This window comes from Mizuhopecten yessoensis, unplaced genomic scaffold, assembly GCF_002113885.1.
Source record: "Mizuhopecten yessoensis strain PY_sf001 unplaced genomic scaffold, ASM211388v2 scaffold1313, whole genome shotgun sequence".
Classification (NCBI taxonomy): domain Eukaryota; kingdom Metazoa; phylum Mollusca; class Bivalvia; order Pectinida; family Pectinidae; genus Mizuhopecten; species Mizuhopecten yessoensis.
Window position 1 is genome coordinate 424,319 of NW_018403984.1, and position 13,895 is coordinate 438,213.

At 35.8% G+C, this 13,895-nt stretch overlaps 1 protein-coding gene across 1 annotated transcript in view; it reads left to right on the forward strand.

Annotated features, from left to right (window-relative positions):
• The window catches only part of LOC110459436 (polyribonucleotide 5'-hydroxyl-kinase Clp1-like), a 20,444-nt gene extending 6,694 nt beyond the window's left edge, over positions 1-13,750 (forward strand). The window contains exons 4-13 of the mRNA XM_021511690.1: positions 346-471; positions 1,746-1,859; positions 3,086-3,113; positions 7,352-7,522; positions 8,337-8,426; positions 8,825-8,925; positions 9,175-9,325; positions 10,693-10,773; positions 11,646-11,739; positions 12,261-13,750. Coding sequence (XP_021367365.1) covers positions 346-471; positions 1,746-1,859; positions 3,086-3,113; positions 7,352-7,522; positions 8,337-8,426; positions 8,825-8,925; positions 9,175-9,325; positions 10,693-10,773; positions 11,646-11,739; positions 12,261-12,372 — 1,068 coding nt within the window. The 3' untranslated portion in view covers positions 12,373-13,750. The remainder of the gene's footprint in view (positions 1-345; positions 472-1,745; positions 1,860-3,085; positions 3,114-7,351; positions 7,523-8,336; positions 8,427-8,824; positions 8,926-9,174; positions 9,326-10,692; positions 10,774-11,645; positions 11,740-12,260) is intronic.
• Positions 13,751-13,895: the final 145 nt, after the last annotated feature.

Consider the following 13,895-nt stretch of genomic DNA (forward strand, 5'->3'; position numbering starts at 1 on the left):
TTTTATCTTGACTAGATAATGTGCTGTGTTAGGTGACATGTGTTTTATCTTGACTAGACAATGTGCTGTGTTAGGTGACATGTATTTTATCTTGACTAGATAATGTGCTGTGTTAGGTGACATGTGTTTTATCTTGACTAGACAATGTGCCGTGGTAGGGGATTTGTACGTATACTGTATCATTACTGAACAATGTGTTGTGGTAGTGGACATATATATATTTGCTTTGTAGAACATAAGTATGCTTGTTGATGGATAAGTCTTCAGATTCAGACACATGGTGTTTGTTAAATAGAGAAGTGTTTTGCAGAAGTACTATTATTAGCATGCCTTGACCTAAGTCACCTAGCCGGTAAAACAGAAGTGGCATATATTGCCAAGGAGACACCGATGGTGATGTACATCAACACTCACGCTGCCTTGGAACAGATGAGACAGAAGGCAGAAAAGGAGAAAACACGTGGACCAAGGGTAAGAATTCAGATTCATTTTACTTCTGCCCAGGTAATTAAATTTAAGGATAGTTTTGATGACAATCGTTTTCAGTTGACAAGGGATAACAGATGTATTGAAGATGTATCTCTCTTTTGCTCTTATAATGATTTCTTTATCTTGTTCTGATTCTATTGATGGACATATCCATTGAAAAATATAGAAATTGGTGATATTTGGAAACTCTTTTCACAACTTGTGGGTGCCAAAAAATATCCAACGAAAAGGGTCAGTTAACATGTATGTTTTATGCTTCAAATTTTTTTTTTTTTAAATCTGCTGATGTACTTATATTTGCTGTAGTAACAAATTCTCCACTAAATTTCCTGTTGTATTTGATCATTTTTAGCTCACCTGGTCCGAAGGATTTAGAGGAATAGCTTTAATATCCTTTTTCTTCCGTTGGGATGAAGGTATTTTGACCATATTTGAACAGTAGCATCCTATGGGGAAGGGAAATCAATTTTATATAAATTGTGGGTCTGACCTGCCTGGGGCCAGAGGGGAGGGGCCCAATAGGGGTAATTTAGCAAATTCTATAAAATTCTTCTTCTGTAGGAATGACAGGATTTTGTCAAAATTTTGGTCTTAAGCATTCTTTGGTGAAGGGGACTATATTTTGTATAAGCGTTGGGTCTGACCCCCTGGGGAAGAGGGGAAGGGACCAATAGGGGAAACATAGCAAATTCTTTAAAATACTTCTTCTTTTGTAGGAACGACAGGATTTTGTCCAAATTTGGGACGAAACACCCTTAGGTGAATTCGAACCAATTTTGTATTACCTGTGGGTTTTAACCCCCTGGGGCAGAGGGGCAGGGCCAAATAGGGAAAATAGAAAAATAGCTTTAAAATCCTTCTTCTTTAGGAATGACAGGATTATGTCCATATTTGGTCTAAAGCATCCTTGGGTGAAGGGGAACTAATTTGGATCAACGATGGGTCTGATCCCCACCCCACCCCACTGGGGGCAGAGGGGCGGGGCCAAATAAGGAAAATAGAAAAATATAGCTTTAAAGTCCTCCTTTTCCTGAAGGAATGACAGGATTTTGTCCAATTGCACATAAATATAACCCCTGACTAACCATATTCATGTAATACATGTACAGCAACATCTGGCTATTTCAACTTCAATTTTGCTAACATTTCCAGGAGAGCGATACAGGCCCTCTGGGCCTCTTGTTTGTTTCTAAGTTTGAGTTAATGTTTGTTGACCCCTGAAAGGATGCCTTCTAACCTTGAGCTTACTTTAACAGGTAATGGTGGTAGGACCCACCGATGTCGGTAAGAGTACCCTGTGCCGTCTTCTCCTGAACTATGCGGCTAGGCTGGGACGTGCACCAATATTTGTGGACCTGGACGTGGGACAGGTGAACATTTATACACTCATCTTAATTGTTGCTTATCAAAACTCTGGATTTTATTTCAGGAAACCTTTTTGTCATCAGAGAATTCTCTCAAATTTACCATTCTCATTCACCCCTGTATTTCAACAATGGACTAGGATAACCTTTGATTAGTGGCAGTCCAAATGTGTCATTAGGTGTCTATAAGTAAATTTAAACCATATCTTTTTAATTTTCCCTGTTTAGCTTTTCTGCAGTTTTCTCAGAGTTTTGATTTAATTTCTTGATATAAGAAAACATTTATTTTTTTTCAAAATAAGATGTACTCAAAGATAGATGGGTTAACTTGTCTGTCTGTATTAAGAGTACAAGTCTTTGTATCCATAACTATGATAAGAACTTGTACCACAAGGAATTTTTAAAGTCTATTGAGATTGACAGTCCTGTATGTCAGCCCTGTGTACCCTGGAAACCTGTATTGTTTTACTTATCATTCCATTCTCCTCAGACGGCTAACAAAGTGTTTTCCCAGAAGCGACCTGTTGGCATTCATTGTCTAATTTATTTACATTTCTGGTGTTCAGCCCATAGTAAACCTAACAACCACAAATGTTGTTTAAACCAAACACAGCAATAACTTTTACACATGAATGTTTTGCAATCAGAAACTGTTTTGGTCTTTCCTAAAAGTAACTAAAAGGACTAATTGACTGATCGACCGAGCTACCGGGTCAAGGAAACATCCTGATCCAACTGTACTACAGTCATATCTTCTCAATATATATACCAAATAACCACAGTGCTTTGGGACAGGAATCTTTAAAATGTCAAATGTATCATGAACTAAAAGAATCCACCCAGAAAGAGGATTTTTTGTTGTTGTTTTGAGCATCCAGAAATAGATTGAATGCATCTTTTTAACATTAATGATGATTCTCACAGATTTACAACCACACATCACGGAGTATGTCTTTATTTTCTGTTCTTAGAAATCCATTCAAAGTACATACCACTGTCTGTATAAGTGGATTCTGTCCAAATTAAGTCCCTGTCCCATCCAGTTTAGACAGGTTGCGCTAGAGTTCCTGCAGTTTATTTACTTTTTTTGGACTTGTTTCACATTCTGAAGTGTAGATTAGGGTCCCACCTAATAAATTGGTATAATGAACTTGTGTCAGAACTAGTTGACTTCCCTTAAATTGTTGACTAATTACAAAATCAATATTAATATCTGTTTTGTTCACTTTTAGGGAGATATTTCTATACCCGGAACATTAGGTGAGTACAACCTAACACAAAATATCACTATTTTCAAAGAGCTTGATATCTTAATGGTTTGTGTAAAAGATGAGTTTGTATAACATTAGAAAAAAAATCATCAGTAAGTTTTTTTTGGTATGAAAATGTTTATTTTTCTCTTAATTAACACAATCTGGGCTCATATTATTCATGAAACCGTTCTCATGCTCAAACTCGGATTCTGTGCTCAAGCCTTGTGAATCTTACTGTAGTGATACATGTACAGCCAGTGTTATTACATACCTGGTGAATCTTACTGTAGTGATACATGTACAGCCAGTGTTATTACATACCTGGTGAATCTTACTGTAGTGATACATGTACAGCCAGTGTTATTACATACCTGGTGAATCTTACTGTAGTGATACATGTACAGCCAGTGTTATTACATACCTGGTGAATCTTACTGTAGTGATACATGTACAGCCAGTGTTATTACATACCTGGTGAATCTTACTGTAGTGATACATGTACAGCCAGTGTTATTACATACCTGGTGAATCTTACTGTAGTGATACATGTACAGCCAGTGTTATTACATACCTGGTGAATCTTACTGTAGTGATACATGTACAGCCAGTGTTATTACATACCTGGTGAATCTTACTGTAGTGATACATGTACAGCCAGTGTTATTACATACCTGGTGAATCTTACTGTAGTGATACATGTACAGCCAGTGTTATTACATACCTGGTGAATCTTACTGTAGTGATACATGTACAGCCAGTGTTATTACATACCTGGTGAATCTTACTGTAGTGATACATGTACAGCCAGTGTTATTACATACCTGGTGAATCTTACTGTAGTGATACATGTACAGCCAGTGTTATTACATACCTGGTGAATCTTACTGTAGTGATACATGTACAGCCAGTGTTATTACATACCTGGTGAATCTTACTGTAGTGATACATGTACAGCCAGTGTTATTACATACCTGGTGAATCTTACTGTAGTGATACATGTACAGCCAGTGTTATTACATACCTGGTGAATCTTACTGTAGTGATACATGTACAGCCAGTGTTATTACATACCTGGTGAATCTTACTGTAGTGATACATGTACAGCCAGTGTTATTACATACCTGGTGAATCTTACTGTAGTGATACATGTACAGCCAGTGTTATTACATACCTGGTGAATCTTACTGTAGTGATACATGTACAGCCAGTGTTATTACATACCTGGTGAATCTTACTGTAGTGATACATGTACAGCCAGTGTTATTACATACCTGGTGAATCTTACTGTAGTGATACATGTACAGCCAGTGTTATTACATACCTGGTGAATCTTACTGTAGTGATACATGTACAGCCAGTGTTATTACATACCTGGTGAATCTTACTGTAGTGATACATGTACAGCCAGTGTTATTACATACCTGGTGAATCTTACTGTAGTGATACATGTACAGCCAGTGTTATTACATACCTGGTGAATCTTACTGTAGTGATACATGTACAGCCAGTGTTATTACATACCTGGTGAATCTTACTGTAGTGATACATGTACAGCCAGTGTTATTACATACCTGGTGAATCTTACTGTAGTGATACATGTACAGCCAGTGTTATTACATACCTGGTGAATCTTACTGTAGTGATACATGTACAGCCAGTGTTATTACATACCTGGTGAATCTTACTGTAGTGATACATGTACAGCCAGTGTTATTACATACCTGGTGAATCTTACTGTAGTGATACATGTACAGCCAGTGTTATTACATACCTGGTGAATCTTACTGTAGTGATACATGTACAGCCAGTGTTATTACATACCTGGTGAATCTTACTGTAGTGATACATGTACAGCCAGTGTTATTACATACCTGGTGAATCTTACTGTAGTGATACATGTACAGCCAGTGTTATTACATACCTGTTGAATCTTACTGTAGTGATACATGTACAGCCAGTGTTAGTTCATACCTGTTGAATCTTACTGTAGTGATACATGTACAGCCAGTGTTATTACATACCTGGTGAAACTTATTGTAGTGATACATGTACAGCCAGTGTTATTACATCCCTGGTGAATCTTACTGTAGTGATACATGTACAGCCAGTGGTATTACATACCTGTTGAATCTTACTGTAGTGATACATGTACGGCCAGTGTTATTACATACCTGTTGAATCTTACTGTAGTGATACATATACAGCCAGTGTTAGTTCATACCTGTTGAATCTTACTGTAGTGATTCATGTACAGCCAGTGTTATTACATACCTGGTGAATCTTTCTGTAGTGATACATGTACAGCCAGTGTTATTACATATCTGGTGAATCTTAATGTAGTGATACATGTACAGCCAGTGTTAGTTCATACCTATTGAATCTTACTGTAGTGATACATGTACAGCCAGTGCTATTACATACCTGGTGAATCTTCCTGTAATGATACATGTACAGCCAGTGCTATTACATACCTGGTTAATCTTACTGTAGTGATACATGTACAGCCAGTGCTATTACATACCTGGTGAATCTTCCTGTAATGATACATGTACAGCCAGTGCTATTACATACCTGGTGAATCTTCCTGTAATGATACATGTACAGCCAGTGCTATTACATACCTGGTTAATCTTACTGTAGTGATACATGTACAGCCAGTGGTATTACATACCTGGTGAATCTTACTGTAGTGATGCATGTACAGCCAGTGTTATTACATACCTGGTGAATCTGACTGTAGTGATACATGTACAGCCAGTGTTATTATATACCTGTTGAATCTTACTGTAGTGATACATGTACGGCCAGTGTTATTACATACCTGTTGAATCTTACTGTAGTGATACATATACAGCCAGTGTTAGTTCATACCTGTTGAATCTTACTGTAGTGATTCATGTACAGCCAGTGTTATTACATACCTGGTGAAACTTATTGTAGTGATACATGTACAGCCAGTGTTATTACATACCTGGTGCATCTTACTGTAGTGATACATGTACAGCCAGTGTTATTATATACCTGTTGAATCTTACTGTAGTGATACATGTCCAGCCAGTGTTATTACATACCTGTTGAATCTTAATGTAGTGATACATGTACAGCCAGTGTTATTACATCCCTGGTGAATCTTACTGTAGTGATACATGTACAGCCAGTGCTATTACATACCTGGTGAATCTTCCTGTAATGATACATGTACAGCCAGTGCTATTACATACCTGGTGAATCTTACTGTAGTGATACATGCACAGCCAGTGTTATTACATACCTGGTGAATCTTACTGTAGGGATACATGTACAGCCAGTGTTATTACATACCTGGTGCATCTTACTGTAGTGATACATGTACAGCCAGTGTCATTACATACCTGGTGAATCTTACTGTAGTGATACATGTACAGCCATTTTTATCATAACTGGTAAATCTAACTGTAGTGATACAGTTTTCAGGCCAAGGAATACAAGGTCCTGTATTCCTATGATAATACAAGTTGTTGTATTACCCCACTAGACACTCTTTGGTTGTTATCAACAAACTGGAAAAATTAAGGTTTCTGAACATTTCGCCCTTGACATCGTTTTCTCTGCATTGTTGGTTCAAGATTTTGGGGAAGAGATTGAGCATTGATGTAACGTAATATTAAATTACTATGTTTTCTTTTAGAGAAAATGTTATATGCATATACTACCCAGATTTTGTTTAAGCTGATATGTTTCAATTTCAACGAATGTTCAAGACAGACACGCTCAATAATACCTTATTAAATTTAGGGGGTGGGGGAGGTGTAATATTATGTTTAAATAGATACTTTTATATACCAAACTTTTGATAAACTTTAAAGCCAAATAAATAAATAATTGTTCCTTTTGTATGAATTTTCAGCAATATCATTGTTTTAAATATTCTAAAAAAAATACAATTTATAGAAAGGTATATAAGTTTTGTACTTAGTCTTAGAACATCATATAGGTATGTAATAAAAACAACAACACATGTGTCCCTCTGACATCACAGATTACATTAGGTTAACCCTTTCACCCCTATGTAACATCAGTAGACTCTACCATGCATTGATATTGATAAGTCCATTATGGTCTACAGTGGTGTAAGGGTTAATTGGTATATTTCACTCTGGCTAAACCCATGTGAAATACCTGCTATGTATTGATACGGTCTGAGATATTAGATGAAAACTTGTGTAGTATTATGTGTTAATTGTGTTGTGTATGATTTACAACCAGGCAGTATAGTGGTAGAAAGGCCGTCAGACATTGAGGAAGGATACAACCTTAATGCTCCCGTCGTGTTCCACTTCGGAAGCTCCAGTCCTTCACACAATACACAACTCTTCAAACTTCTGGTGTCAAAGATGGCCGACACAGTTAACCAAAAATGTGACCAGAGCAAAAAATGTAAGTTATAATGTAAAAGTAGCTATTTTAGTGTTTAATATCATAGTGCTAAATAAAGATAACCATGGAAAATAAAGTCTGTTTTCCTAAATCAATTAGTTCCCCTTGATAGCTTTGGCATAGGATCATGATGCATGTAACCTTTTGTTGCTTATGTGCTGATAGACGAACCTTTACAATATTTGTTTTGGTTATCTCTTTATTTCTATACACCAGTCTTCATAGAAAGTGTTACTGCATGTTATAATATTTGCTATTTCTTTTTTTGTTGAAGTTCTGAGCAAATAAATGTAAACTTGAACTTGTTATTTTGAAGAAGGAAAAAGTTTTATGTAAATAATTAGTTTGTATTTAACTGTTACTTTGTAAATTTCTTTTTTTTCTTTTAAAGTAAAACAAAATATATTATAAAGTTTTATAATATAAGTTCCTTAATCAAATGGTGTTACCCCGTATTCATTTTATACACATGATAGCAGCAAGATTGGAAAAAAATGAATAAGGGTTCAAGGACCATTTCATGAAGCCTCCTTAACTTGAATCCTCCCTCACATTGAAGAAATCCCTTTAATATTAAAGTCCACATCAACCTAGACTTAAATCACTTTGGAGCTCCTTAGTAAGTTAACAAAGGTTCATGAAACAGGTCCAATTAATCTGCAGATCATATTTTCACAATCACGTTGTTGACCCACAAAATTGCAAAAATATCATCCCTGCGGAAATATCCCGCTATACAGTATCAAGTTTTGTTGTAAACCGTTAATGTTTGTAGTATAATCATTATGACTGTACTATTGAAACGTGTACACAGGTTGTTCGAGTGGGGTCATCATCAACACAGGAGGCTGGGTGAGGGGAGCTGGCTACGACATGCTCAAACACATTGCTGGCTGCTTCGAAGGTATATAATGATAAATCCTAAATTCTTTCTCAATTTCCACTGGTAAGTTTGTAGTGTCAGTGTAGTCCTGTCCTCTCCTATTTAAATTAATTCATCAATATTTTTTGGGAATGTATTTTCATTTGGAATAAATCGGCATTTAATCAATGAAATAAGGACTTGATTAACATGGCCTCTCACAAACATGACATCACAATGGAATGCCACAACTCACACTGTCTAAACAATATAAGAAAAAGAAAAATCTGCAAATACATCCAAAAGTAATTTGATTAAAACATGGAGTATGTGATCAAAATAATAAAAGTAATAGGTGACATTACAAGCCTTTGAAGGTCTGGTATAAAGCAAGGACTATGTTACACCAGGAAACTTAATGTTGTGACTTTATTTTGTAGTTGATGTTATAATCGTGCTAGACCAGGAAAGACTGTACAATGAATTAAAGCGCGATATGCCAGACTTTGTGGAGGTGCTTCTTCTACCCAAGTCTGGAGGGGTAAGCTGATACTGTTGTATTTATGGTTGACTAGTCCCATTCTGCCATAATGTTTTACAAACAGACATGTAAAAGTAACATGACTATAAAATATTTGGAACCGTTTTAAATACAACTACATAACTGTACATAATAACGCTCATTGTCCAGTTATACAGCACTATTTTTGATCTAGAATGTTTTTTGAAGAATCTATATCATATAGTAATGTTTGATATTTACAACACAAATGATTGTCCATCTGAACAGGTGGTGGAGAGAAATAGTAGTGTGAGGGCTGATGATCGGGACTTAAAGGTCCGGGAGTACTTCTACGGCCTACGCAAGGACAACAAAGACAGCTTCTACCCCCACCCTCTACACATCAGCTTCAACGATGTTAAAATTTACAAAATAGGAGGTGAGTGTTGCGTTTCTCAAACTAGTGCTTGGACATAAATATGCAAAAGATATTTTTCATGGTGGAAGGGGGTGGGGGATGATGGTATAGTGACACCCACGCTTCAACGATGTTAAAATTTACAAAATAGGAGGTGAGTGTTTCATTTCTCAAGCTAGTGCTTGGACATATTTATGCAAAAGACATTTTTCATAGTGGGAGAGGGTGGGGGAGGATGGTTTGGTGACACCCACGTTTGTCCCGTCCCATCATGATTTGCTATAATGGGAGGCACGGCAGTCTAGTGGTAGGGCACCGGGCTCGTGACCGAAGGGTTGCAGGTTCGAGTCATGGCACCACACTGTATTGTATCTTTGAGCAAGATACTTTACTCTGCTTGTTTTAGTCTACTCAGCTGTAAATGAGTATGTGGTTGGGTAGTGCTAGAATTGTAGAATGCTAACTGAGTGCCGTAATGGCAGTACTGGCTGTATGTGAGAACAATATTGGCTGGTTGCAAAGGCCCTATAACAACAGATAATAATTTGTGAACCGCTTTGAGACGACCTGCAAACTAGGTTGTGATAAAGCGGTATATAAGAACCTCAAATTATTATTATTATTATTATATGATGTTCTTAGAGATTCTGATCAAACTTAATACAAAGGTCAAGTATATAAGAATACCTCAAATGAGTTTGTATTTGAGGGTTCCAAGGTTACAGTTACTATTTATAAAAATAGAAGATTTGTCAACTTATTCAGTGTAATCACTCTAGCAACTTTATTTTTTTTATCAGATTTTGATCAAAACTTTATACAAAGGTCAAGTTTTGAGAATACCTGGAATAAGCTCCAAGGTCACCATAACTAATTATAGAAGTTTGTCAAATAGTGACACCATTTTGTATGTGTGCAGAGGTAGCCATGTCTTACACACATTTCCTAGTTTTATCTATATTAAGTGTTGTCTAGAACAGAAACAGAATTGTTTGTCTCTTTTATGACTCCAGGCCAGATACAGGCCTTTTTTGCATTTTAGTTACGTTATGATATTTGTGCAGGTACAGAATTTTAATATTTTGTTTCAGTCTCTTATGCAGGCCCTTAACACCTTTTGTTTGAATTTACCTGTAACACACTTTGTTCATATATTTTGTTATGGCCTCTTTCTAAACACCACAGTTAGACTCAGGCCCTTTGTTAAAGGGTTCCATCAGGTTTAAATGAATTTCCATCATTAGGACTAATATGAGTTATAAAATGTTTGTTTCAATAACTTTCTTCAGATCCATTCCATATAAAACACATCTTGTGATGCCTCTTGACATCTTTAGAATACACCAGCTCAGACACAGGCCCTTGACACTATTTGTATATAATTCCAGCTCCCGCCCTGCCAGACTCCTGTCTACCTTTGGGGATGAAATCCCAGGACAATATGCTAAAACTCGTCCCTGTTTCACCAAGTAAGTACATCTGTCTGTCATGGGATTCATGTCAACTTCCTTTTTCACTCTGAATAAAAAAACTCTTGTTGAAATTCTGTCATACACAGATTTTCTCTTTATAAAAAAAATATAATTTTCCATACAAAATTTTCAACAATATTTATATGTATAGTGTTAATGATTAACTGGCTATTTTGGTTTTTACAGAATGTTTATTTGTTAAAACTTAGAGAATATAATCTGTCTGGTTTAATGTCGTACAGGTGTATTATATAATTGTCAGTGTGTTATCTGAACTGACAGGTATACATATCGATGTTACGTTGTTTAGTTTTTGTAATAAATATATATTTACAGCTTAGTCAAGTGTTCAAAACCCCAGTGCAGCTGATGACCAATAGGTTGTTGCACATTATGAAAACAAACTTTTCATTCACTATAACATGTTTCAACGTATTGTATTTGTTCTTTATATATGTTGCATTTTTGCTTTACCAGGTATTTGAAAAGCTTAAAATATTTTGAGTTTCCATGATTCAATATACGCAAAAGGTTTTCAATTGAATTGCACAAAAAAAAAATGAAGAATATCCAAGGTGCTGATATATAAAATTGGCTGAAAATTATTTTTAAAATACAAAATATCATTTTGCCAGGAAAGAGAGTATACTTAACAAAAGATATAGGTTCTGTTATAAATTTTTGGAAAAAGGCTGCTATTTTAGCAATTTAAATAAGCTTTTCATCAGGTTTTTAATTTGAAGTACACTAGCTACTTTTTGGTTCGTGTATTTTTGATCTGTCTGGTACACTAGGTACATGTATTCTGTATAATTTTGATCTTTGTTGTGCACTAAGGCAGTATTTAAATTAACATTTGTTTCCGACAGGTAACGGCCTACTACACCACGTTCTGAGTATCAGTATGGCTACTAGCATGGAGGATAATATTCTGGAGTCAAATATTCTAGGACACGTTGTCATGTAAGTCACCACAGAAACCGTACTGGTCAGGGTCAGCTGGCTTTAAAATCAGTCTGTAATTTGTCAATTTAATTTAAGACACCTGGCCGAAACGATTTAAGAATGCCCATCTTATGTGTTGTATAAAAATGTTTGTTATAATTTTAAAAGTTTGCTTGTTTTTGTAATGAACATTTGTTTTTGATATAGATGACTGCATCTGTTTATCAATTTTAAGCTGGATGTGCTTTCTTTATGCATATTTCATACAACTTTGATTTCCAGTAACTAGATGCTACTTTTTGAGGTTTTAGGATAGATTGGTCTGTAGTCATACTATAATTACCAGATGTTATGTTTTTGAATCGGTTGACCCAAGCTTTTGTCAGGATGTTGAAATCTGATCAAAATAGAAAAAAATGTTTTGAATAGCTTGGTACGTGTTTGTAGTGATACCTATTTACCTGTTATCAATTTTTAGGTTTTGAGATAGTTTAGGCAGTGAAGCTGCACTTTCCTACCAGATTTTATTTATTTTTCAGTACTGGTGTGGACATGGAAAAACAGATGTTTACAGCGCTCTCACCCTCAGCCGTCACTCCTCCTCGTAACATCTGGCTGATGTCCGAGATCCAGTTTATGGACATTGATTGATCGTTTCCCAGTATTTTTTGGATAAAGAGAAATAACATTCCAGCTGCAACAAAAGACAAGAAACAACAATACGTCAGCTATATAAAGTGGCCACTAGCCTTTATTTATATCCAACACCAGGAACAATGCGTCAGCAATTTTACCTGACTGTTTTGGGTTAAGAGGCATATCTTGTTGTTTGGAAAGTTCAACTGGTCACAACCAATGGCTGTCTGTGCATGCCCGTTGAACATCGTGAAGTAGATGGAGGTCGTGATGGTGATTACTATATATACACATCCAACAAGTTCCAGTGTATAGAAACATCCAGCATGTTGTTATAGTAGAGAAACATCCAGCATGCTGTTATAGTAGAGAAACATCCAGCATGCTGTTATAGTAGAGAAACATCCAGCATATTACAATGTCATTGCCATTTTTCCAATAAAGATGGACAGACTTGAATTCATTAAATTGAATCCAGATTCTTGATCAGACTTCATATGCTCATAATATAATGATTAAATAAGGACTCCATTCATTGATTTTGTATACACCTGTGAAGCAGAGCATATTATGCTATCATGCTTTTCATTTGTTCGGTTGTCCATCTGTCTGTTCATGTTATAACATTTTCCTGTAGTCCAACAGTTCTCATATTTTACACATGCCACAGTATCATATTAAATTGGCATATCATAAAACCGGGGTCCTGATCAGTACGTGGAACACTTTATCACCATAAAGCAGGAGCATACATGTTAACGTTTCCACCTTTGTAACAATCGTTGGTGCCATTATCATTGTGTACATGTGTTTTATCTAGTGGAGAGAATGTCTACATCATGGGGTGAGCCATTAACCCCATATTAATTATCAGAGCCCAATAGTTCAAGCCTGATCAGCTTAACGCCCAATAGTTCAAGCCTGATCAGCTTAACATAACTTTAAAACAAATTTCTCAAAATAATGTTTTTTGAGTCATTCCATTAGATGCTCCTTTAAAACTATAGTTCAGATTTTTTTTCTTTTCTAAATATACTGGTTTGAAAGTTTGTGTTAGTTGTTGTTAAGCTAACCAGCCTTTGAAGAAGTCATGCCCTGGACTGAGTTTAACCAAGCTTTGTTAGCATAATAACTCTGGAAACAAAACATTGATGTTGTGGGATTCAGAATCACCATCACATAATTATGAAGATCACATCATAAAGCTGTTATGGTTTGGTACAACTAGATTCTGAAGTATGCCGAGAAGTTTTTATGTATTCGTCGAGTTAAAAATTCAACAAGCTTTTTCACAAACCTTAAAACATGAACCTCTAACATTGTGAATCTGAATGTCATATTATTTGTTACATGTACATATGTTAATAAAGAACGCATATTTTTAAAGTAAAAATTGGTTTGTTTGTAGTTTAACATCCTAACAACATCTTAGGTCATATGAAGACTGGTAATATGGAGAATATTAAAATGAAGAATTTGTTGCCTGTATAAGCAAAAAGCCATGATACTTGGTTATTTTATGTATAACAGTAGTATAA